This window comes from Chlamydomonas reinhardtii, chromosome 8, assembly GCF_000002595.2.
Source record: "Chlamydomonas reinhardtii strain CC-503 cw92 mt+ chromosome 8, whole genome shotgun sequence".
In the NCBI taxonomy this organism is placed as follows: domain Eukaryota; kingdom Viridiplantae; phylum Chlorophyta; class Chlorophyceae; order Chlamydomonadales; family Chlamydomonadaceae; genus Chlamydomonas; species Chlamydomonas reinhardtii.
In genome coordinates, this window is record NC_057011.1 from 125,468 (window position 1) to 149,376 (window position 23,909).

Sequence of the window (23,909 nt, forward strand, 5' to 3'; positions counted from 1 at the left end):
GAATTCTGTGCGCTGTATTTACACAACTGGGTCCCTCATTGCTGTTGAGCAGTAATACCAGCAACATCATTTCCCATGGCCCCAGCCGCCCCCCCCCCCCCCCGCCCGACCGCCGCGCTCACGCCCCCTCCTGCTGCGCCTGCCGGCCCCGCATAGCCGCCAGCAGCCGCTGCAGCGCCGGCCAGCGCTGTGCGGGGCAGCCCTGGATGGACTTGAGCCGCGTGTCAACCTGGAAGCGCATGTGTGTGTAGAGTGGGGTGTGTGTGTGGGCGAGTAGGGTTGTTTAACCCAATCCCAACAAAACCAAGACCAACCTGTGTGGGCGTTGGACGTGGGCTGCCAGGGTGTGTGCGGTCCGGCTGGAGGCGTGGCTCCCACCACCGGCCCTATTCCACCCAATTCATCCAATGTTGACCCAACCCACTCTCTCACCCTCATCTTCCCCCTCAAACCTGTCCATCCAACCCTTCCCCTTCCCAGCCGCCCTATCCACCTGTTCCGCTGCTCGTACCCTGTTCCCACAGCCCTCGTAACCCCTCCTCCACCCACCCCACTCTGCCCACCCTTCCCACCCCCTCACCCTGAGGTAGTCCAGCACGTCCCTGCGGCTGTAGTCCCGCTCCGCCCACAGCGCCCAGCCCGGACCCGACACAGCCTGGCGGGCAGCACCAGCAGGAGGGGGGGGGGTCATGTGCCCAATAGGTCCCAGGAGGGGAGGGGGCCGGGGGAACAGGCGGAGGGCAGCAGCGAAGGGGCGGCGCAGGACAGGGCGGGTTGAGTTGTCTCATAATTGTGTTCGGGAGCACAGGAAAAGGGGCAGGCGCAGGACAACATCGGCACTTGCCATGCGGTCCGACACGCTGTCATCCCACCTTCACACCCCTACTGCCATCCGCCCCCCCCCCCCCCCCCCGATCCTCCCCGCCCCCCACCTTGGTCGCCTCGTAGTCCAGTGAGGGGTCCATGCTGTAGGCCAGCAGCTCACTGGAGGGGGGAGGGGGGAGGGGGGAGGGGGGAGGGGGGAGAAGGGAGGGGGGAGGGGGGATTGGAGGGGAAGAGGGAGGGCATCAGGGAGGTGGGGAGGATGTGAAAGGTGAGGGACGGGGGCGTTGGGTACTGTTTGTGGCCCCACATGTCGGTGCCCCCATGGTATGCTCTCCCCTCCTCCCTCCTCCGCTCCCGTTCCACGAGGCCCTGCGCACCCTCATCCCTCAGCCACCGCCCCAATCAGCTCAGGTCTCGACACGCTACTCGGGTCTCGACGCGAAACCACGCTAGAATCCCTGACGAAGCGCCTACCCCACACACCCCACCCTCCATTTCTGATCACTCTGACCTTCGCGTCCGCAACTCCTATGGACAAGGGCTAATGCCTCGCTGAACCTTACTCAATTCAATTCCCTTTATTCAGCGGGGCCTTTGCTCTTATCCATAGGAGGTTCAGACGCGAAGGTCAGGGTGATCAGAAATGCGAGGCAAACGAGGCGCGCCATGGCGCCCGAACCGCCGTGTGACCACGCAGAGAGCACAGCCAGGGACGACGTTAATCAGTACTAGCAGAAGGAAACTCGCATTGGGTTTGGTTCAGTTTGGGCTGGTATCTACAACCCCCACCCCGCCTCCCAACTCCTCCCACCCCTCCCCCCTACCTGTACAGGGCCGCCGGCCACCTGCGCACGTGCTCCGCCCGCAGCAGCAGTGAGGCGCAGCAGCTCTTGAAGCGGCCGCGCCGCTGCGCCGCCGTGTCGTGGCGGGCCAGCAGGTCGTGCAGGAGCTGGCGGCGGCAGGGCGTGGTGGGGGTCGGGTGGTGGGGGTGGGGGTGGGATGGGTTTGACGGATGTGAGGGGCGGGGAGGGGCGGGGAGGGGCGGGGAGCAAACATATGTGGGCGTAACACAAAGGTTGCGGGGGTTGGGAGATGGAGGAGGAGCCGAAGCTGGGGCCGGCGCCGGGGACCCGTAATCGCCCAGACCCCCACTTTGCCGGCTGGGATTGGCTGCAACCAACCCCGCACAGCCCCCCACGCTCTCCTCCTTGCTCTTTTGGATTGGTTTTGTCTGGGCTAGTACCTACAACCCTCACACACCTGCAGTGTCTCGTCCTTGCTCCTGCGCTGGGTGTCGGGCGGGTACTCGTGGCTGATGTTCCACATCTCGGTGGACCTGGGGGCGGAGTGGGCGGGTGGCGGGGTGGGGGGTGGGGGTGGGGGGTGGCGGGATTTAACTCTGAAGGTGGGTGGAGGGGAGGGGGCAGCACGTTAACGTGTACACTGTATGTGTTTGTGTTTGTGTGTGTGTGCGTGTGTTTTTAAAAGTTAACGAAAGCCCGCCCAACGACGGCGCCGGAGTGTGTGTGTGTCTGTGAGTGTGTGAGAGTGTGTGAGAGTGTGTGTGCGTGCGTTGACGTCATGACGTTTGTTGATGTATATGTGAAATCGGCCCCCCCCCATTGCGGCTGCTGCCTTGCCTCCCCTGCCCGCCCCACCAGCCCCACCCACCCCCGCCCCACCGGCTGCAGTTTCTCCTTGCAGCGCGACTGTTTCCTTACGGGATTGGTTCAAAGTTAACCCCCGCCCCACACCCCCTCACATCCGCCCCCCCCTCTCACCTGTGCGCTGCCCCCGCGTACCGGATGAGCGCCACCGGGTACTGCGCGCCGCCCGGACCCACCACCTGGCGGTCAGGGGGGTGGGGAGGCAAGGGGGGAGGAAGGGGGGGAGGCAAGGGAGGAGGCAGGGGGGGGGGAGGCAGGGGGGGGGAGCAGGGGGGGGAGACAGGGGGGGGAGTGATGGAGGGAGTGATTGGGCAGTAAGTTAAGAGGATGGAGCAAGGGGAAGCATCACAGCCCGCCCGCGGGTGCGTTGCGCGGCAGTGGACTGAGAGAGCCGGAGGCGCAGCCGTGCAGCAGTATACACACACGCCCCGGGCCGAGCAACCGCTCCGCTGACTCCGCCGCCCCGGCAGCATCTGTGCCATCTCGCGCGAGGTGGGCTGGACCTGGGTCTTGTTGTGGCTGGGATTGGTAGCAATCATCCCACTAATACCCCCACCCCACCCCTATTGCTCTCCCCCACCCACCCGCCCCACCCCACCTGGTTGTCGTATCGCGGGTCGTACTGGCCATTGGCGTGCAGGTAGAACTGCCGCTGGCCGGTGGGGGAGCGCCGGTCGGCCTCCGCGGTGGTGCAGTTGGCGGCCTCGGGGCCCTGGGCAGGGGCCGGGGGGGAAGCGTGTGTTGGTGTCGGGGAGCACAGGAGGAGCGTTAGGAACTTACGCACGCGCGCCTAGATGCGGGGCAGACATGTAGCTGTAGACGTGTAGCTGTACGTACGTACGCACGTGCGTACGTGCGTGCGTACATACAGATGAGTGTGTATGTGTGTGCGCGTGTGCGGCAAAGAGCGTAACGAAACAACCGTCAAGGCAGTGTATGCGATGCAGTGTGTGTATGCGTGTGTGTTTAGGTGTGCCCGTGTGTGTGCAAGTGTGTGCATGTGCGGGCGTGGGGCGCGGCGTAAGGCCTGCCCTGCCCAGCCGCCTTCAGCTGCCCGCAGCAGCAGCAGCAGCAGCAGCAGCAGCTGCCTCACGTGCTGCCTGCAGCCCACTCGCCTGGAAGGGGCATGCCGCCGGGCTGTTGGAGCACAGCAGGGCGGCGCAGCAGCCGCGGGCCCAGGTCTCGGCGCAGCCACTGCTCAGTGTCACCACCATACCCGCAAACCTGTAGGGGTGTGGTGGGTGGGGGGTCGCTTGCACCATTCCCGGGGGGGCCGCGCATGGTGTGGGCGCGGATGCGAGCGAAGGTGCTGGGTTGGCATGTGTACGGCCGGGGGCCTACAGCCCCACCCACCCACCAGCACCCATCCACTAGCACCCACCCACCAGCACTCACCTGGCGAACACGTGCTGCTTCCCCGGCCGCACCGGCCCCCCGCCCGCCCCCGCCCCCGCCCCCGCCGCCAGCTCCGCCCGCTCCAGCAGGCCGCGGTAGTAGCCGCGCGCCCGGCGGTAGAAGGGGCCGCACAGCGAGTGGCGCGAGGCGGGGCCGTGGTCGTGCACTAGCATCAGAGCCTGGCGCGGGGACAGGGGGGCGTGGGAAGGTGAGCGGGAGGAGTGGGAGGGTGCACACTGCCCGTGAGCACTGCGTGGAGGGTAGCGGAGGCGTGGCCCCAACTTCCCTGTGCCTTTTAGTTCGGTCAGCCACCTAGAAGACATTGCCAGTACGGCGCTGTCCGTCAGTAGCCCGACTCAGGCTAGCACAATCAGAAATACACTGCAGTCAAAACGGTCTCGAGGAAGCGAGCACCCGAACGGTGGCGGCCATCAACTTCAAGCACCCACCCCCATACACACACACTGTTCCCTTACGGGACTTGTCCAGAGTTAACCCCCACACCCTCATCCTCACCCACCCCCTCACCCCCTCACCCCCTCACCCCCTCATCCCCCCACCTGGGGCAGCTGCTGGTAGTGGGTGACCAGGTGGGTCAGGAACACCGCCGCCTCGCGGCCCTTGTTGGGCAGCAGCGGCAGCACCTGCAGCCGCATGCCGCACGGCAGCGCCAGGCCCCGGTACAGTGAGGCGGGGTCAGTGCTGCTGCTACTGCCGGTGCTGCTGCTGCTTCTGCCGGGCACCTCTAGGCGGTGGTACACGTACACGTCTGGCGGGGAGAGGTTTGGGGCGGGAGGGCGGGTGGTTGGTTGGGGGCCCCGGGCCCGGGGGCCCCAGCCCGGGGGCCCCGGGCACTGAGGGCAGCTGGGGGCGGCAGCTCGGGAGTAGGGGGCCGAGTGGGCCGAGGGCGGGTGAGCCGGCCTGGTGCGCCACCATGAATGCTTTGGATCCCGGACATATCCTGGGCAGATCCCGTGTGCCTGGTGATGATGCGCCGCGGCACCTCCCTAGTACTGCATGTGAGCACCCACGTCAGCGCCCGCCCCCGCCTCTACAGCTTCATGGCCGTCCTCCAGGTCGTCCGCGTGGTGTGGCGTGGCGAGGCGTTCATGTATGATTAGAGCGGCGCGGCGTGGCGTGCCTGCCCCCCTGCCCCCTCCCGCCCCTCGCACCCCCCACCCTCACCCGCGTTTGTCAGTCCCAGGTGCCAGATCCAGGGCAGTAGCTGTTCCGGCTCGGCGTTGAAGGTGGAGACCACCACATGGAAGGCGCCGAGGGGCAGCGCCGGGGCCTCGCAGCCCCAGAACGGCTCCGCGTCAGGGGCAGCGCTGAGGGCCGCGAGCCCCGCCCCGCCGGCATCCGCAGCTAGCTCTTGACGTATTGAGTTGCAGCTGACTAGGTGTAGGATGCCAATGACGAGCGAGAGGGGAAGCGCTCCAAGACGCCGACGCAAAGGGCGGGAAGGGGGAGCCCTGGTCTGAGCCCCACCGCTCGTAAAGCCATAGTCGGCGCTTTCAAACATGCAAGCCCCCAATTGGTATGCAAGTCAGGGTAGACAGTACTTATGACATGTTGAGTGCAACATGCTTGTGACAAAGTGAGGTGAATTGGCAGTCTTTTCAGCGTATCTTATCCATCATGTAAAACTAATGACGCCTTTGCAAGTTTAGGAACACGCAGCGGTGCAGGCACGCAGCTTGCATCTGGAACTATGCGTTCGCATGCTTGTTGTCAGAGCTTGTGTCTTCATTCTCTTATTGAGATATCAGAAAGATTCAGAGGTGTCCGCGTTAAGCAGCGGTCGCACGGTTGGGCCTTCCCGCGCAACCACTGTGCAAGCAGTCTCCCATTTACCAGGCTACTCCTGGGCTTTAGCTCGCAAACGGTTCACGAGGATGACACATGGCACAACATAAGCACAACCCTCCCTATGACATGGGACTCGAAATTGGTTTGCATGGGTCAGTCGCTTTGGCTCGAGAGCCCTTGCCCAAACAATCCGGCCCTACTTTTGTGGCAAGTCTGCCTTCAGTTGTTTACATACGGCGTCTGGATTGCCAATTGACGTAGTTTAGCCGCGACCACTTGGGGACCACTCGCCAAACTTGCTGACTATCCTTCACTCCACAAGCCGCCTCTTACCAGCGCATTACCTACATTCTGCCAAGATGATGCTTAAAGCTGGAAACCGACCTGTGGCCCTGCGCTCGGGCCGCAGCGCGACTGTGTCTCCAATCAGTCGCGTTGTGTCCCGTCCCCAGCAGCTGCAGAGGCGCATATGCACTGCTGCAGCTGGTCAGAAGGACGCATTTCCGTCCGGGCCGTATCCTATTCCGCCTGGCCCCGTTGGGCACTTCTACCGCGAGACCGAGAAATGGCCCACCTCTGAGACCGTTAGGCTTCAGCCGCATGACTTAAACGAGGTAGACTATGTTGACCTGGTGGTGGCTGGCGCGGGCCCGGCTGGTGTCGCGGTGGCCTCCCGCGTCGCTGCCGCGGGCTTCTCAGTTTGCGTTGTCGACCCCGAGCCGCTGGCCCACTGGCCCAACAACTATGGTGTCTGGCTCGATGAGTTCCAGGTGCGCCGGGCGCGCCAGGGGGCCGTTGGTTGTTGAACACGCGTCGGGTGCCAGCGGGCATGTCAATCGCAGTCGGCCCCAAAACGCGCCCACCGCTTCGCCGCGCGCACAGTCACGCGGCGCGAATTAATATACTGTTGTGTCACGTTAAACTGAAGCTCCCTCTACCTCTACAACCACCTGTTCGTTGCCACCTGGCCAGGCGATGGGGCTGGAGGACTGCCTGCACGTCATCTGGCCCAAGGCCAAGGTCTGGCTCAACAGCGAGGCCGACGGCGAGAAGTGAGCGCTTGCGTGTGTGGGGTTGGGGTGCGGGGACGACAGGGGTGGGGTTTGCGTGTGAGCACCGCGCGCGTGCCTGGCGCGTCTGTATGTGAGGCGAGGTGGGGAGGCATGTGGGGTTGTGGGCAGGGAGCTGCGGGGAATTCAGGGCTGCCGCGGAGGCAGTGTGTGGCAGTCAGCAGCCAGAGCCTGACAGGGGTTGCGGCGGCGGCAGTGGCAGCGGCAGCGGCAGCGGCAGCGGCACCAATGCGCCACGGACGGTGGCTGGCCGACCCGCCCGTCCGGCAGCGGCTGTCATGCAGTGGACGCCCCCCACCGCGCCAGGCCAGCGCCACTGCAAGTGCCAGGTCTTCCACGTGCCACGCCTGCCACCTCAGTCTTACACACGCAACACGCACAGTCTCCCAGCTCAGTCGCCACCCACAAACCGCTCTCAGCCGGGCCCCACGCATGCTCCCCCCCCTCCCTTACGCCTGCCCCACCCACCCTCGCCCCCTCCCTCCTTCCACACCCCCAGGTTCCTGAACCGCCCCTTCGGCCGCGTGGACCGGCCCAAGCTGAAGCGCATCCTGCTGGAGCGCTGCGTCGCCTCGGGTGGGTGGGTGGGTGGGTGGCCTGGGGCGACTGAGGGTGGGAGGGCGGGCTTAGGGGCTGGCGGGCTGAGGGGTTGGGTGAGTGGGAGGGCGGTGTGTGGCCGTGGGCGGGCGGGCGCATGTTCGTGTAAAATGCCAAGTCACACGCACAAAGCTCCCTCTGTCCCCCTCTGCCCCTGCCCCTGACCCCACTCTCAACCTCATCCCACCGGCCTCGCCCCACCACCCGCCCCCCCGTCTACCATTTCCTTCACTTATCATGTATGCAACCCCCACGCACGCACGCGCGCACTCATGTAGGCGTGACGTTCCTTGACGCCAAGGTGTCGGGCGTGAGTCACGGCGGCGGCTGCAGCGCCGTCAAGCTGGCGGACGGCCGCGAGGTGGGGCCGGGGGCTGGGGGGGGCGGCTGGCGGAGGTCGTCGGGATGGGGGGCATGTGGGACATTGGGGGTTGTGATGGAGGGCTGTACTAGGAGTGGCGGCGCCGGGGGTGCGGGGCTGCGGGGAGCTGCCGGACAGGGCCACTGGGCTCCTGGGCTGGCCGTCTGGTCGGCTGGGCCGCATGCGCCTGGGGTGCACCCGGCCAGAGCTGGGCTCTGCAGGGGGCGTAACAAGTCAGATGCACACAAGCATGTGTCTCTCACTCACGTGTTTCACACAATCGCAGTAACACACACACACACACACACACACACACATTGTGGCCCCGCCCTGCACAGATCCGCGGCAGCCTGGTCCTGGACGCCACCGGCCACTCGCGCCGCCTGGTGCAGTACGACAAGAAGTTCGACCCGGGCTTCCAGGGCGCGTACGGCATTGTGGCGGAGGTGAGGAGTGAGGGGGGGAAGTGAGGGGAAGTGAGGGGAAGTGAGGGGGAGTGAAGGGGTGGAGGCAAAGGGAGGGATGCTAGGGAGGGGTGGGGGCAGGGGCAGGGGCCTGGCGATGGGGGCTAGGATGGGTGGCGTGTACACACGCAGCCTATGTACATGCATCTTCCTGCCCCCACTCCTCTCTCGCCCCCATCTTTACTCTCCTTACCACCCACCCTCACCCCCCCCCATGGCAGGTTGAGTCTCACCCGTTTGCGCTGGACACCATGCTGTTCATGGACTGGCGCGACGACCACACGCAGGCGCCGGGGCTGGAGGCCATGCGCGCAGCCAACACCGCGCTGCCCACCTTCCTGTACGCCATGCCCTTCACCAAGAACCTGGTGAGCTGGAGATGGGCGGGGGAGTGGGGACGGAAGGGGGAGGGAGGGGACAAGGGAGGGAGGGGTTTGGGGCAAGCGGGTGGGGAAAGCACATGGGCGCAGGGTGGGAGCAAGCGAGGGAGGGTGGGCGGGAGGGGCAGGGGCGGGGGCCTGGCGAGGGGAGACAATGTATGCAGAACGGGCGCGAAATGACCAGGTGGGAGGCGTCTAGGTGGGGCTGTGGGGGTTGCAGGGCGTGCAGGCGTTTACCCGGCTTCACCCATGGGTCTGAGGTGTGTTCGGCATCATCCCTCGAGCAGTCATCGCCGTCTGTCTCACACACACGCCGTGTGTCCACCACTGCTCACTTACAGGTGTTCCTGGAGGAGACCAGCCTGGTGTCGCGGCCCGCGGTGGACTTCCCCGAGCTCAAGGACCGCCTGCAGGCGCGGCTGCAGCACCTGGGGATCAAGGTGGGCGGGGAGGGGTGGGGGGGTGGCAGGGGGTGGGGGGGGGGGGCGTGTGTGGGGGTTGGAGGGGAGGGGGTGGGGGCAGGCGGGGGGCTGGGGGGCTGGGAGGGGGGTCGCGTGGTCCAAACGCGACTAAACCAAGACACGGCCAGCGCAAAGAGCGCGGGGGAGGAGGATGAGGGAAGTAGGATGGTAGAGGGAGGGGGTTGCATTCGTGAGGGAGGGGAAGGGAGCGGGGGTCAGCGCGGCGTCCCTGAAGTGCAGGGGAGGGAAGGGAATGGCGATGGGTTGGCGAAATTGCGTTTTTGGAAGTGGGAGAGGAGGGGCAGAAAAGAGCAGGTCAATGAAGCTGAGGGGGCCAGGCGGCCTCTGAACCGGTACTGCCTGGCACGCCTGCCCCAACACTCCGCGCCCCTCCCCTCCTCCCACCCCCGCACCCCCTGCACCCCCTCCCAGGTGACCAACGTGCTGGAGGAGGAGTACTGCCTCATCCCCATGGGCGGCGTGCTGCCCAAACACCCACAGCGCGTGCTGGCCATTGGCGGCACAGCCGGTGAGGAGGGAGGGGGGGAGCGGGGGGGGGGGAGGGAGAAGGAGGACGGAGGAAGGGGAAGGAGGGGAAGGAGGAGGACGGAGGAAGGGGGGGAGCGGGGGACTGGAGGGGGAGAGGCGCGCAGTTATGACAGGAGGCCGTGCATGGAAGAGGGTGCAATGGGCGGACGGACCATCACAGGGGGACAGACAAAGCCGTTCTGCCTGTCAAGTCCAGCACACAGGGACTCTCGCATACACACACACACACACACACACACACACACACACACACACACACACACACACACACACACACACTGTCTCACCTGCTGTCCCTCCCTCCCCTCTTCCCCCTCTTTCCCCCAGGCATGGTGCATCCCTCCACGGGCTTCATGATCAGCCGCATGATGGGCGCGGCGCCCACGGGTGAGGGGGTCAGGGGGGCAGGGGAGGGGGGACAAGGGCGCGGCGCCCACGGGTGAGGAGGGCAGGGCGGGAGGAGGAGGGGGAGGGGGCGGGGGAGGCAGGGGGACGAAATGGGATGCAGGGAGGTGGTAGCCGTTCATGTGGAGAAAGCGAGTGGGGGCAGGGCAGCAGCGTGTGGGGTGGGGGCCCCGGCGGTGAGGCATGGTGGGGGAGGGGCTGGTGGGGGAGGGGCAACAGGGACGGCGGCGGTGTGCGGATGTGCCCCAGGCCGTGGCGTCTCCAGCCACCGCCCGCCCAAACCTGCAAGTCCGATCCTGCAAACCCAACCCCTTGTGTCAACACCCCTGGCTCACCACGCGCGCCCCTCGCCACCCCTGTGCCCGCCCCGCAGTTGCCGACACCATTGTGGATCAGCTCAGTCGCCCCGCCGACAAGGCCAGCGAGTCAGGTGAGTGGGCAGGAGCGGGAGGGGCCCATGAGAGGGAAGAGGGAGGGATGAGGGAGGGATGAGGCAGGACAGCGGGTAGGGCAGGAGCAGCTGCGTGTGCACCAGCCGCACCAGCTCCCATGCGCCGCGTGTTTGACGGCATGCAAACTCGCAAATCACTGTCCTTCTATCATGGGCGGCTACACCCCAGCGTGGGCTGGCCGGACGGGTTCTGAGTCTCGGTCGGCTGGGCCTCAAACTGACTGCCTCCCCCTCCTGTCCCCCTCCTCTCCCACCCCTCTCCCACTCCCTGCCCAGGCGCCCCGCTGCGCCCCTCCAGCGAGGCGGAGGCGGAGTCCATGGCCGCCGCCGTGTGGGCCGCCACCTGGCCGCTGGAGCGCGTGCGGCAGCGCGCCTTCTTCACCTTTGGCATGGACGTGCTGCTCAAGCTCAACCTGCCGCAGATCCGGGAGTTCTTCAGGTGGGGGGAGGCGGGGGCAAGGGGACAGGGGGCAAATACGGGGGCGAATACGGGGGCAAGTATGGGGGCAGGTGTGGGGGCAGGTGTGGGAGTGAGCTAGAGTTGAGGAAATGAAGCGGTCCGCTGTCGTCGCAACGTGCGGACAGCAGGGTCCAGTGGGGGGCGTTATGGAAGGAGTGGGCACGGGCGGAAGGGAGTCTCCGAGCAGAGCTCTATGGAGTGTGGCCTCCATGCGCTCCCCCCCCCCCCACCTCCCCCCCCCCCTCACACCCGCTCACACGCGCGGCCACTCACCCCCCCCCACAGGGCGTTCTTCAGCCTCAGTGACTTCCACTGGCACGGCTTCCTGTCCACACGCCTGTCGCTGCCGCAGGTGCGGGCGGAGGGGAGGGGGGAAGTGGGGGGGGAGGGGAAGGAAAAATGAGGGTCCGACGGGGAGCGTTGGCGGGCGCCTTGGGGCCACAGGGGTTTGACACGGCCGGGGGCACTGCGCACCACACCACACCTCCTCCCCGACATCCTGCCTCCCCACCCGTGATCCCTCCCTCCCCTCCCTCCCGCTCGCTTCCCCGACTCCCCCCGCAGCTGATTGTGTTTGGCCTGACGCTGTTCTGGAAGAGCTCCAACCAGGCTCGCGCCAGCCTGCTGCAGCTGGGCATCCCCGGCCTGGTGGTGATGCTGTCGGGACTGGCGCCCACACTGGGAGGCGGCTACTACCCAGACACAATGTCGCTCAAGGTGGGAGAAGCGGGGGCGGGGGGAGAGGGGCTGGGAGGGGGCGGGGGGGAGGTATGCGGGTGGCTGGGCTGCAGGGGCCGGGTATGGGTTGGTTGGGTGCAGATGTTGGGGAGGGGCTTGGGGCGGCGCTGTGGGAACCTGGGCGGTGTGTGGGAGATGGAGAGGTTGACTGCGCCCGCCAACTGCCATTAACTCAAACCGCGACCGTGCGACACGACACCCCGCCAACTGCCACCACACTAACCCCCTGCCCACCTACCACCACCATCACCGCCTGAATCCCGCAGGAGCGCAAGGACGCAGTGGACGCCGCCGCGCGCTCCGCCGCCGCCGCCGCCCGCGCCGCCGCGGACGTGGCCAGCGACGCCGCCGCCTTCGTGTCCGCCAACTCGAGCGGCGCCGACATGGCGGTGGTGGAGGTGGTGGAGAAGGCGTTCAGCACCAGCAACACCAAGTAAAAGTAGTTTGGTGTGGCTGGAAGCTGGTGACGCTAGCGAGCTATAAATCGTGTGTACGCTAAATGGTCAAGGGGAGAGCGAACCTAGGTTACTAGAGGAGGTTGGGCTGCTGTAGCTGCGCATCGCGGCGAAGTGGCCGCTGCAGCTGTTCGGCGGACCTCGGCGAAAAAATGCAGCGGCACGGCGGCGGGCCCACACACTGGGCGGCATTGCGGGACGCACGACACTCCCAAAGGAGAGGGCTCAGGAACGCAGACCAGGAGCGCGGGATTGAGAGGAGCGCAGCTGGAGTGGGGATATGGGGGCGTTGGTGCGCATCCCGCCGCCGACAATCAGACGGAGTAGCCCAAAGGCCGGAGTGGAGGGGCAGCAGGGACCCAACTGCTTGGGAGCGGAGGCTGCAGCGTCTGGCCGAGCGCGGCCGAGAGGGCCCACCGCTACGGGCAACGTGCTGTGTTGTGTGTGTGTATGCGTGTGTGCACGCGTTACCCAGCACGTACAGCAACATGTCACCTTTTGCACACACGCACAAGTTTTGGTGTTGTTTGTGTATTTTACTGGCCACTATCCAAGGCGCGGCAGGGTGTGTTTGTGTGTTGTTTCGATCGTCGTCGTGTCGATGTCGTCGTCGGGGCCCACAGGCGTGTGTGTGTGTGTGTAGCAGCTCATGTTTTGCATGGTGGTCTGGCGAGGAAGAGAGCGCAGTGGCGGCGGCGGCGACGCAAGGAATGTGTGCTGCGGCGGCCGAGAGGGCCGGTGCGGTGTCGTGGAAGGCGTTGAGGCGTCAGGGTGTGGCGTAGGCAGGTGTTGGGAGGCGGCTCTCGACTTGCATGTGGGCTTGTGCGTGTGTGTGTTTGGGTTTGGCTGGTGGGTGGTGCTTCGAAGGGGCGCAATAGGTTCCACAGATAGAGGTGTTGAATGAAGCAATACAGAAATACGGTAGGGTTGACACGGCAACTCACTTGAGGTGGGAGCACAGCCGCTGCGGGTTTGCACAGCGGATGCAGCGCTGCCGCTTGTGTGCCATACACAGTCTGAGAGGTCTGCGTGGAGAGATATAGAGAGAGTGCGACTGCACGAGCGAGGGGGTTCCAGGGTCCAGGACCCTGGCCCACGAGTGGGGAGAGAGCCTAGTGTGTTGTTGAGAGCGAGAGAGGACGTCGAGCGCGGTGCGGGAACGGACGGATGGCGACCGGCACGGCAAGTGGTCGAAAGCCACAATGCAGTCGTTATCTCGGTTATATGGATGGCGGTCGCAAAACAACCTAATGGACTTGAGCGAGAGCGGTGAACAGCGGCGGTACTCCAGTCGCGCACACGCCCGCCCGCATGTAACAATGACAGGCATGTTGCAGTCTGTGTGTGCCTCCAATCCAATCAGGACGCACCACTGCCGCTAGAAAGACAGTTCACAGCATACAGTTGCCGCGGCGCGTTGTAAAGCTCACGCAATGGAGGGCAGTGACGGAGGCCAAGGCGCCGCGCCGGGAGGCGCCGGGCCGGCCCACTGTCACTGCCCTCCATTGCGTGAGCTTACCTTAAACGCGCAGCGGCACCTGCACACCATGGACTGTCTTGCTAGCGGCAGTGGTGCGTCCTGATTTTAAGGCCAAAAGGGGAGCTTAACCACCAGGCTAGCGAAGTGCTTGCTAGTGAATGCGAATGCAAGACGCAAGGCTAAACTAGGTGCGGTAGTGGCTCGTAAGCTTTAATTAGGGGAGAGCCTGACGTGGGAAGAGCGTGAAGGCCTTCAGCATCTGCTCGCGTTGCTTGCGGGCCCAGTGGGCCCGCGTCATCCGCGTGTCACCCCCCGCCCCCCCCCCCGGCCCTCCCGCAAACGCTCGGGTGCGCACCGCTCCTCAACTTCAGGCCCACCCATCCAAGCCTCATGCATGCCGGCACGCTTCGGCGCAGCTGGCGTGCCAAGCTGCACTCTCGCACCTTGCGCACGCAGCGCGGTCGCCCCAGTCTCCGACTCTCCGTTACCCCTTGGTGCTCGGTGCGGACACCAGGGTTGCCTAGTTCGTAGTACGCGTACTATGTACTACGTACTGTACTACGTACTGTACGCTGCCCTCGTCGGCTAGTACGTCGGGAAAATACGTTGTGCTGGGGAAACCAGCGGGGTGGGCCGTGGCAGCGCCGTGGCTGGGCGAGGGGCGCGAGGGGTGCTGGAAAGGATGTCCGTCGAAGTTTGCGAACCATGGCTGCTCTCCGCACTGCAGCTGTGTTCTCTTACAACAATATGAGCATAATAAGTTGAAGGAAATTCCGCTAGACGACTATGACTGCGCAAATCCAAATTCACACCGATTCGGGCATGGTGCGGGCACGCGTGCCGTGTTTGCGTCGGCTTCCCCCCCGGATTTCCTGGCCCAGCGTATTATGCACCGTATTTTACCGTACTGTACTAGGAATCCTAGTACGCTGTATTAATACGCGTATTATGGAGAGAGGGTCGCGTACTAGGCAACCCTGGCGGACACCGAGAGGGTGGGTCAGCCGCTGGTGTGGGGACTGCAGTAGTGTGTAGCGAGTGGGTATGGGCGGGGCGCTGCCTCAGGGGCCTGGGCGCCCTGCTGCCGACAGTTTGCATAATTGGTTCCAAAAGGGGCCGCCGGTTACCGTGTTCGCAAGCTAGCATGACGCCAGAGAGGCGTCTGCCCTCCACCAAACCTCAGCGGTAAGCCGCCTGCCTCGACAGCAGCAGCCTTCCCTCACAGTGCCGCGGGCAAGTAGGCCTTGCTCCCGTGAGTATGAGCGAAGCGTCCTACATGGCGTCGAACGGCCCTCGACATGTTGCTTGTGGACCCACAACTACCTCCCTGTGAGGGCCTGGCCATACCGAGTTTCGGCACCTGTGCTTTATATCCATATCCATATCGCTAGAGGCTAACGGCAACTGAGGCGCGGCGAGGAGACGTATGGTGGGTTCCCAGTTACAAGGCGTCTGCACTGCGTTTGAAATGCGCATGTCTTGGGTGCGCGGAAGTGTGAAACAGCCCCAACTGGGGGTGCGCCGTGCGAAAATAATTAAAATTATCAGGGGGGTGCGCGGTGATTGCGTGAAGGTACGGTATGTGCGTGTGGGTGCGAACTACAGCTGGCGGGACAGTTTGGGGAGCGGCTTGTGGGCAGTTCGGCGATGCCTGGGGAGCTGGCCCGGATCAGGCCAGTGCCGACCGGTTTTTGCATGGGTGAACGTGTCAGCACATATCGTATATGGTGTACCAAGTAACATGGGAATAAGCCCTTGCACGATGACCCGTCTATCGGATACTTATCAGCACACGGGTGCAGTGGTGCGCATGAACCTGTTGTCCACATGCTGGTCGGTCAACATGTGTTCCCAAGGCGGATCATTTGTGCGCCTGCACGCTTGTGTGTCGTACGTGACATCGTGATTTGGTGACTGGCACCTGGATTTGAATGCGTAACATGGCTGGTTCAAAACAATCTGGGCCCCCAAAGTGACCCAGTGCTCCAGGCCTGTGCGGCCCACACCATGCCCACACACACCGGTGCAGCCTTCACCCTCCGCCTCCTCCACCTCCTCCTGACTGGTACCTGCGCCTGCCTCAAACACTCCTTCTAGTTCGCTCGCCTCCAACTGGACATGCACAGCCGCACACCAGTGGATTGGCGCTAGTACCGCAGCTGCACGCACACACACGCATATATACACACACACACACACACACACACACACAACTGCGCGTTTTTGCGTCTTAGCAACCGCTGTTACTGACCTGTCTCCTGTTTCTTTTAATGCCTGCCTAACCCTCGCTCGACATCCCTCGGGTGCGACAGCTCCTGCCCTAGCAAGCGGCCCGACACCACATGCACCCCACGCACCGAATCCGTCATCGTCATTGCCATATCAACGTAAAGCTCGCTCACACGCTCTCCTTGTCTCTGCCTCTTTGTTAACCGCAGCGCACCGAAACACCACATCCCGCCCACACGCACACGCAAACCCAAACCCACCTCGCTGGCAGACCCAGGGCTACACGCGAACCCGTGGGCCCGCTCATACACACACATACACACATACACACATACACACACATAGCACTGTCTCTGCGCTTTGCCTTCCTTGTGCACACAGCCCAGGTGGCACCCTGGGAACCGCCCATCTGTCACCGCTCCGCCCCCTGCCGGCCTCCTCCCCCCTCCTCACTCCCTCTATCTGTCCCTCTATCTCCTCCTCTCTCCCACGATCTCCTCCACGCCCCTCCCTCCCCCACTCACGCCTGGTCCTTCAGCTCGCCAATGACCTGGGCGAGGGTGGCGAACACCGCCGCCCGCACCGCCGCACTGGCCGCCAGGGCCTTGAGCTTGTCCTGTGGAGGTGCGTGCGTGTATGGGTGTGTGGGGAGTGGCGGTGGGTGTTTGGGGTGGGGGGATCCAAGCATTCTAGTCAAACCTACAATCGCGATGATGAACATGTGCCGGTATTGTCGCTGACAGTCCACGCTACCCGCAGTTCCTGCGGGGCCCCGCCTAGTGCTCGTGGGCGCAGTAAACCCAACCCCCCTACTCCCTCACCCCTCCCTCGCCCTCCTCTCCCTCGCCCTCCTCTGCCTGGACGATGACTCCTTGACAACTGCGACCTATTTCCTGGGGCTCGGGCATGTCACTCCCTCCTCCCTCCCTCCCTCCCCCCTCCTGCCTATCCTCCCCACCTGCGCCGGCCCGCTGCCGTCCGCCGTGGCGCTGTACACGTAGTCGTCCTCGTCCCCCGTGGAGTGCACCTCCTCCACACGGATCTCACCGCGGGCCTGGAGGCGGGGGGAGGCGGGAGGGAGAGGCGAGAGGCGAGCGGGGGCCCAGATAGGTGTGGGTAAGTGGTGTGGGGTGGGTTGTGTGCGTGCGTGGGTGTGAGGGGTAACCCCAGGGCCGCCCCCTCCGCCGCCTGGGCCTCCCCGGCCGCGGCGGTCCGCCACACGCAGCAGCGCCTTGGCCCCTCAGCCGCAATACCGCATGCACCACACACCCCTGCTCCCAACTGACAAGACCCCACCCCTCCCGGTGCCCATGCTCACCGTGGCGCCTCCCTCCCCCGCCAGGCGGCCCTCCCAGGCCAGGCTGACCGTGAGATCGAACACGGCGAAGCGCTTGTTGCCCTTGCGGGTGGTGATGGAGGCCTGAGGGTGGGTGGGGGTGGGTGGGGGTGGGTGGGGGTGGGGTAGGATACTGGGGTAGTTCATCCCCATCCAAGGATACACCATTGCCAACCCCAAGGGGGGATGTGCACGAGCCCAGCAAAAGAGTCCCATCACCATGACACCGGGGGCTCATGCGTGAGGCCGCACGCATATGAGCCCGCTACCACAAGGCCCCCCCCCCACCAGCACCAGCACCAGCACCAGCACCAGCACCAGCACCAGCACCAGCACCAGCACCAGCACCAGCACCAGCACCAGCACCAGCACCAGCACCAGCACCAGCACCAGCACCAGCACCCTCACAGCTGTCCACCCCCCAGCCTGTGCCTGAGCTCCCCCCGCTCCTGACCACCCCGGTACCCCCACTATATACACACACACACACACACACACACACACACACCATCCGCACAGCGCCATGCCCAGCATGCGACTGCCCCGCTACGCAGTCAGTCTCCATGTAGCCAGGGCCGCTCTCGCCGGCGGCGGCAAGCACAACCTGCCGCTGGCCTCCGCCGCGGTAGCCGCTGCCGCGTGTGCCTTACCCCTCAACCCGTTCCCGCGCCCGAGCCTGCACGGCTTCACCCCCGCCAGTGCACGCACACCCCTCCACTATTCATCCCAAGCAAGGACCTCCTCGCACCCCCAGCCCACCCTCCATTCACACGCACTCCCTCGTCTGCTTCCTCCTCTCTCCTTCAGAGCCTCCACTCAGTCCCAACCCCACTCGCCCTCTTCCCTGCGCCCAACCCACCCACCCTCGTCACCACCACCCCCCTCAACCATTCCCCTCCCTCCTTCCGTCCAATCCCCTCCATTCCCTCTCACCCCCGCCATGCCCCCCCCCCCGCCCTCCCCTCCCTCCCCTCCCCTTTCCCCCTCGTCCCCCCCCCCTGGGCCTCACATCTCCGGTCAGGTCCTTGAGCCGCTCCACCCGCAGCTCCGCCGGCTGCCCCTCCTCCGCGCCGCCCTCGGGCGCACTGAACAGCACCTGCCCAGAGAACAGCTCGGCAAGCCGCGCCTTGGTCCACTCCTTGCGGTCCTTCTCCTCCCAATGCCAGCCTGAAGGCGGGTTTTGGTTGAAAGGGGAAGTTAGCGGGACGCGGGAGCGCACAGGAGCTGACAAGGGGTGTTTCTGGTTGTCGGTCGTGGGTAGCTGGTCGCGGGTACAATAGCGCGCAGTGCTTGCGCGGGCACCGCAGCGCGCGCTGTTGGGGGACTGCCCCCAGCATTATATTGTATTGCATGTGAGCCATGAATACACGAGTCCATGCGTGTGAAAGACACAGCCTTTGGCAGAGCGAATTTGGAGCAATCCTTCCATCTGAGCCACGCCCAGACTCACCGTTCACATTCTTGCCGTCATCCCTGTGCTCTACCAGCCAACGTGGGTCGCCCTGTCCCCAAGCGGCCATCCTTTCCGGTCGAGCGAGCTGGATGTGCCCTCAAGCGCCCTTCGTTAACAGTTGATACTGAATTCGTATTTTATTTACACGTCTGATCGTAGGATAACAACTAAAGCAGCACAAGCGGGCAAGAACCTGTTGACGAGCGAGTCGCTTGGCCAGCACGAGCAGCAGTCTGGCGTGCGCTGTGATGCCAACAAGATTTGAAGCGATTATTGTGTATTGGCGGTTATGCGTGTAGCAAAATGCGGTCTGGAGCGCCGTCTGCGGCTTCTCGAAGCGTTTGGAAGCCCGGCAGGCATCCCGCGTATCCCTGCCGGCACCCCGTCAGAGCCGATCCCCATCCAGGGGTAACCTTTTCTCAGTACTTTCCTCCCCTGACATATTTACTGCTTAACACCCTCTACCCAGTGGTGGAACACTGTTGCATTACTGCGTCGCGTGCCGACCCCTGGATGCTCAGGCACGGGCGGACCGGAGCAAGCGCGTCTGTGTAGGCCTTATGGTGGTCGCTCGTGGCCCGGCGCAAGCTTCGATGTTCTGTGGTGCTCCTCGGCGCCTCTCCTCGTGCCGCCTGGCCCGCCGTCGTCTCCACCGGCGGCCTTGCTGGCTCAGCAGATAGTTAGGTTGCGGGTGCCGTTCGTAGCATGGCGGTTCAGGGACCGTTAGGCAGCAGATGACGCTGGTCGGGTAGTCCCGGGTGTCGGGTTGTGAGTGCCCGGGCGGCTGTTGCCCGGGCGCCCGGGCGGCTGGTGCGCCTGTTCGCCTCCGGGCGCGCGCGTGCCTGTTTGGTGGGTCGGTCTAGTTCGCTGGTGGGGCGGGTGGAGGGCGGTGTGCTTGTGGCGAGGTGTTGTGGTGTACTGGTGGTTTGGTCAGTTTCCAGCTCGGTTTCCCTTTGTGGTGCCTAGGCACCGACGTTTCCGGACATGGGCCTCCGGGCCAAGACATTGCGCGTCTGTGACGCCGACGAGAAAATGTGTGGTGCTTGCGTTTGATGGGGATGTCGGCAGACCTCTGGCCTGTCGCGCCTTGTTGTGCGTTGGTGCTGCCGCCAAAAGACCTAAACGAGATGAGGGGTGTTACGTGGCGGTGGGGCTTTGGCGGGCTTCGGCTTGGCTTCGACTCATGTGCGTAACACTATGAAGGTCGGCAGCCAACCAGGGGGCGGGTGTTGTTTCTCTGGGTCGCAGATGGCCCTTCGCGGCGTGGGTACGGCGTGCCCCCGCTTGTCGGGCTGTCCCTTCAATTGTAATCCGCATCCTTATGTTGCATGAGAGGAGACTTGTCCTGCATTGATTAGCCTGTAAACCCTGCCTCCTCCTGTTCTTCTGACCACATCCAGTGAGCGCCGTCAACACGCTTGTGGATGCTTGCAGCACCGGTGCCAGCGCAGACACGGTGTTCTCCTAGAGACACAGGCACTTAGGCTCCACATACAGTGATATGCTACATGCTGGTTTGGCGGGGCTTTGCAAGCGGTGGTGTGCGTGTGTAAGGGGGAGGGGAAGGAGGAGCTTGGGGGAGCAGTGGGGAGCCCGGGGGGAGCCAGGGGGATGGATGCCAGGCACGACCGGAGGTCCTCGGTAGCCTGCTAAAGCGAATGACCTAGACATAACAATTGATAAATTAAGTGAAGAGGAAGGAGGCGGCGCACCAGGGGTGGCAGGAGCTCGAGGCTACCTCAATCCGGCCGCATTCGGTCGTGTGGCTCAGCAAGCAGTTTTCGGACTGGTCCATCCCTATAAACGCTCGCAGTTGCATCACCTTAGAAAGACTTGACTCTTCTTGTAAGCATTTGTTCACGACAACTTCCTAGCGAAGCCACACAAACAAAATGATGCTTCAGCAGCGGACATGCGTCGCAGGCGCCCAGCGCTCCGTCGCGCAGCGTGTCGCCGCCCCTGTGAACATCCGCGGTCGTAGCCGTCTAGTTGTTCGCGCCAGCGCTGATGACGGTGCGTGTTGTCGACAATGGTCCGTCGATTTGGGCCACTCGCGGTCCCGAGGCCCCCGTCGCTGCCGGTAACTCGAGCTGATCATTCCTTGTGCACAAATGCATTGTTTCTGTAGAGGATGCCGAGTTGGAGAAGCGTCTAGCAAAGCTGCGCACGGCCAAGGGCGCGACTCCCTATGGCGAGGGTGTGAAGGCTGCCCCCAAGCGGCCAGTGGTGGAGGACGCCCCCACCCCCAAGAAGAGTGAGTCAGAGCCTCTGGATGATTTTGCGGATGCTTATTGGCTCGCTCAAGGCCACGCCCGCCTTTCGGGCAAGGGACTGGATTGCTGGGTCAGACAGCTGTGCAAATGGCGCTAGGTGGTTTGCGAGGGAGGGTATGCGCCGGTGTCTGTGTCTGCGCGGTGCTGCGTGGGTGTCCCATTTGGGCGCCCCGCCTCCGGGACCTGACAGGTCGGGGCTGGTGCCACACACACGCCCACATACACACACGCACAGAGAGACACTCAGCGCATTGCCGCGTCAGCTGGACAGGCAGCACCTGCTGTCCCCATACAGTAGTGCCCATCACCCCTACCTGCCTGCCTGCCTGCCTGCCTGCCCGCCCCTTCCTTCCCCCCAACCCTCCCCCTCTCCCGCCCTGCCGCGCTGTTCCCCCCCAAACCCCACAGAGAAGGTTGTGGAGAAGGCGGTGTACGACTACAGCGATGAGAAGCTGCACTACGAGGGGCCGCCCCACCGCGGCGACCTGGCAGTCAACCTGGCGCTGGGGACCACCCTGTTCTGGATCCCGCTCACCATCGCCGCCCTGGGCCGCGGCCTGTTCGTCAACTACCGCTTCACCGACAAGCGCATCAGCGTCAAGACCACCGCGCCCTGGAAGAGTGAGTGGGGAGTGCGTGCGTGCGTGGGGAAGAAGTGCGTGTGGGGGGCCGGGGGCACGGGCCGGGGGGTTGGGTTGCAGTGGTGCATCAGCGTCCATGCCGCTCTCCCGTTCTCGGGCCATTGCCCTGCCCTTGAAACACCCACCAATCCCCCCTGTGACCCCCTCCACACCCTCACCAAGCCCGCTCTACCCCCAAACCCAAACCCAAACCTCCTCTACCCCTCTTTCCCCCTCCCCCTGTTTCCCCCTCCCCCTCCCCCCAGACGAGCAGTTGGACGCCGCCTACCAGGAGGTGAAGGAGGTGCGCTCCATCCCGCGCGGCATCGGCGCCTGGGGAGACATGGTGGTGGTGCTGCGGGACGGGTCCAAGATCGAGATGCGCGCGCTGGACAAGTGGGTGCGGGGGAGCGATGGGAGGGCTGGGGGAGAGGTCTGTGTGTGTGTGGGGGGGGGGGGGGTAGCGGAGGGGTGGGCACGAGGGGTTGGGGCGGGAGGGAGGGGCATGGGGATGTGGGTGTTGCGCAGGCGCGAGGGGATGAGGTCCAGGTGGAGGGTGGTGCGAGAGCCTTTTTGAGCCGTGTAGAAACTCATTGTGACCGCACCTCGATGCCGCTTCACTCCCCCCTCTCTCCCCCCTCCTCCCTGCAGCTTCCGCGAGCTGCAGGCCTACATCCTGCGGCGCCGCGACGAGCTGACGCCCAAGGACAGCGGCAGCAGCGGCCGCGGGGCGCAGCTCACGCAGGAGGAGCTGCTGGGCGAGCCGGTGGCGGGCGGCAAGGGCAAGGGCAAGGGCTTCGCCTAAGCCCCCGGGCCGGGAGGCGAGGGCGGGCAGGGTGCTGTGCATGGGGGCGATGTGACTTGTGTGCGCCGCTGTGGATGAGGCGGAGGCGGCGGAGGCGGAGGCGGCAAGGGCCGCGACTGCGGCGATTACTAGGGCTGGGTTGGAGTTGGCGGAAGCGGCGGGGCCGGCAACTGGCGCGGTACCGCTGCGGTGTCGCTGTCTGTCTGTCTGGCGAGTTTGACTGGCACCGCCTGGGGCTCACAGCTCACAGCTCACAGCTCGCAGCTCCCAGCTTGTGAGACAGGCGACTGGCTAGCGCACAAGTCTGACAGGCGTAGGCGTAGGCGTAGGTGTGCCAGCGGCCAGAGCCTGTGGCTACAGCCAGCGATGCTTGCAACAGGTAACTAACTTGAGAGTGAGGGGTATGACGGAAGAACAGGGGCTGCGAGTCGGCCCACTTAGTGACTGACTCTTGTGAGAAGATGACTCGACTATGACGACGTATTGACACAACACACTGAAACGTTGGTGGACGCTTAACATAATCAGGATGGCTTTTTGTTTGAGGCCGGCAGCAGTGCACACACGCGAGCCTGTCAACAGTTTTGGATCACACCCAGGCGTTTTTTTACCGTTTGGCCCGGGCCGTGGTACGTGTGTGGGAGTTGGGTGGAATGGAGCGTGCTGTGGCTGAAGAAGTAGGTCGCCATCAGGTAGCAACTAGACTGGTCACGAACATGCTTTGGTGGGCGTGACTTGCGTGAGCGGGGTGCAGCGGCGCAGCGCACGCCGTGACGCCGGTAGTGTGTGAGGTCAGCCCGCCGCGCTTAACATGGCGATGCATGTGCTATACGACGTGAGAATATTCATTCACTGTATGAGTCTGCCGTTTTGTCACGTTTGCGTGAACGGCAGGGAGAGGAGCACCGTAGCCGTGGGGGCAGAGGCCCTGACTTGGCTATACTGGTGTCGAGGTGTAACACGCCCCAGTACGCTATGTGCAGGTCACAAGCCAATCTCGAGCCGTCGTCCCCCTGGGCGCACCACACGGGGTGCATGCGGCTGCAGCGGTGCCCCAGCAGGCAGCAGCATTACCGCGCGGCGCCCATCGCCATCGTGCCATGCGCCGCGCACTTGCACTGCACAGGTGTGCATGGGCCGGCAGCGGTCAGCGGTGCAAAGGCCCGCGCGGAAGAGGGCGGCAGCAAGCGGCGCACGGTACACAGCTGGCAGTAGCGGCATGTGGGGCCGCCGCACTGCGACACCGTGCGACAGTCCCGGAGATGGCGACAGCCGCCCGTGCGTGGCGGCCCTACCTGCCGCCGGCCGCCACGGTGGTGATGGCGGCGGGGGTCCTGCTGCGGTTAACTGCGGCTAGCACGAATGCATGAGCGCGCGCTCTTGGTTTTGCCTGTCTTGTGCTGGCAATGTGATGGCATTTGGGATAGGCCGCTGTGAGCTGGTCCTGTGTGTGCGGCTGCGTTGCATGTGTAGCAGCATGTGTGTGGATGTGTCGTGCGCCGTTGCCGGCGTGTGTCATTCACCGGCAACCAGTGCCTGAGTATGAGTCATGAGGCGGGTAACAGCGTGTGAACTTAGGAGCGGGAAGTTACCCCAGCGGTTGAGAACTGACGAGCTGTGGGTGGG

At 64.5% G+C, this 23,909-nt stretch overlaps 4 protein-coding genes across 4 annotated transcripts; 2 read left to right on the forward strand and 2 right to left on the reverse strand.

Moving 5' to 3' along the window:
* Positions 1–6: 6 nt before the first annotated feature.
* On the reverse strand, positions 7–5,778 carry CHLRE_08g358537v5 (uncharacterized protein). Its single transcript, XM_043064722.1, has 11 exons — positions 5,073–5,778; positions 4,448–4,656; positions 3,888–4,066; positions 3,608–3,716; positions 3,091–3,204; positions 2,607–2,671; positions 2,086–2,161; positions 1,650–1,774; positions 933–984; positions 581–655; positions 7–229 (listed from the first exon to the last, which is right to left on the reverse strand). The coding sequence occupies exons 1-11, from the start codon at positions 5,407–5,409 to the stop codon at positions 119–121; spliced, it is 1,452 nt and encodes a 483-aa protein (XP_042921723.1). The 5' UTR covers positions 5,410–5,778; the 3' UTR covers positions 7–118.
* A 131-nt stretch (positions 5,779–5,909) lies between these two features.
* On the forward strand, positions 5,910–13,416 carry CHLRE_08g358538v5 (uncharacterized protein). The gene is made up of 14 exons (XM_043064723.1): positions 5,910–6,466; positions 6,669–6,748; positions 7,266–7,342; positions 7,642–7,724; positions 8,063–8,170; positions 8,410–8,556; positions 8,910–9,008; positions 9,462–9,558; positions 9,906–9,965; positions 10,357–10,413; positions 10,711–10,873; positions 11,180–11,246; positions 11,459–11,611; positions 11,899–13,416. The coding sequence occupies exons 1-14, from the start codon at positions 6,056–6,058 to the stop codon at positions 12,067–12,069; spliced, it is 1,773 nt and encodes a 590-aa protein (XP_042921724.1). The 5' UTR covers positions 5,910–6,055; the 3' UTR covers positions 12,070–13,416.
* A 2,096-nt stretch (positions 13,417–15,512) lies between these two features.
* On the reverse strand, positions 15,513–18,868 carry CHLRE_08g358539v5 (uncharacterized protein). The gene is made up of 5 exons (XM_043064724.1): positions 18,583–18,868; positions 18,142–18,299; positions 17,115–17,216; positions 16,755–16,850; positions 15,513–16,412 (listed from the first exon to the last, which is right to left on the reverse strand). The coding sequence occupies exons 1-5, from the start codon at positions 18,650–18,652 to the stop codon at positions 16,317–16,319; spliced, it is 522 nt and encodes a 173-aa protein (XP_042921725.1). The 5' UTR covers positions 18,653–18,868; the 3' UTR covers positions 15,513–16,316.
* A 1,529-nt stretch (positions 18,869–20,397) lies between these two features.
* On the forward strand, positions 20,398–23,254 carry CHLRE_08g358540v5 (uncharacterized protein). The gene is made up of 5 exons (XM_043064725.1): positions 20,398–20,598; positions 20,714–20,839; positions 21,267–21,479; positions 21,745–21,874; positions 22,130–23,254. The coding sequence occupies exons 1-5, from the start codon at positions 20,478–20,480 to the stop codon at positions 22,281–22,283; spliced, it is 744 nt and encodes a 247-aa protein (XP_042921726.1). The 5' UTR covers positions 20,398–20,477; the 3' UTR covers positions 22,284–23,254.
* The last annotated feature ends 655 nt before the right edge of the window (positions 23,255–23,909 follow it).

What these genes read in the sequence shown, in the direction of transcription:
- CHLRE_08g358537v5 (XM_043064722.1), bottom strand. Translation starts at nt 5,409, where the DNA reads ATGTTTGAAAGCGCCGACTATGGCTTTACGAGCGGTGGGGCTCAGACC. An exon ending in TACGCGGGGGCAGCGCACAG is followed by an intron (nt 2,162 to 2,606) that starts GTGAGAGGGGGG and finishes CTCCGCCCCCAG; the next exon opens with GTCCACCGAGATGTGGAACA. An exon ending in TGGCCGGCGGCCCTGTACAG is followed by an intron (nt 985 to 1,649) that starts GTAGGGGGGAGG and finishes TCCCCCCTCCAG; the next exon opens with TGAGCTGCTGGCCTACAGCA.
- CHLRE_08g358538v5 (XM_043064723.1), top strand. Translation starts at nt 6,056, where the DNA reads ATGATGCTTAAAGCTGGAAACCGACCTGTGGCCCTGCGCTCGGGCCGC. An exon ending in CGACAAGGCCAGCGAGTCAG is followed by an intron (nt 10,414 to 10,710) that starts GTGAGTGGGCAG and finishes CTCCCTGCCCAG; the next exon opens with GCGCCCCGCTGCGCCCCTCC. An exon ending in CAGACACAATGTCGCTCAAG is followed by an intron (nt 11,612 to 11,898) that starts GTGGGAGAAGCG and finishes TGAATCCCGCAG; the next exon opens with GAGCGCAAGGACGCAGTGGA.
- CHLRE_08g358539v5 (XM_043064724.1), bottom strand. Translation starts at nt 18,652, where the DNA reads ATGGCCGCTTGGGGACAGGGCGACCCACGTTGGCTGGTAGAGCACAGG. An exon ending in TCAAGGACCTGACCGGAGAT is followed by an intron (nt 17,217 to 18,141) that starts GTGAGGCCCAGG and finishes ACCCACCCTCAG; the next exon opens with GCCTCCATCACCACCCGCAA. An exon ending in CGGGGGAGGGAGGCGCCACG is followed by an intron (nt 16,851 to 17,114) that starts GTGAGCATGGGC and finishes CCCCGCCTCCAG; the next exon opens with GCCCGCGGTGAGATCCGTGT.
- CHLRE_08g358540v5 (XM_043064725.1), top strand. Translation starts at nt 20,478, where the DNA reads ATGATGCTTCAGCAGCGGACATGCGTCGCAGGCGCCCAGCGCTCCGTC. An exon ending in TCGCGCCAGCGCTGATGACG is followed by an intron (nt 20,599 to 20,713) that starts GTGCGTGTTGTC and finishes TTGTTTCTGTAG; the next exon opens with AGGATGCCGAGTTGGAGAAG. An exon ending in GACCACCGCGCCCTGGAAGA is followed by an intron (nt 21,480 to 21,744) that starts GTGAGTGGGGAG and finishes CCCTCCCCCCAG; the next exon opens with ACGAGCAGTTGGACGCCGCC.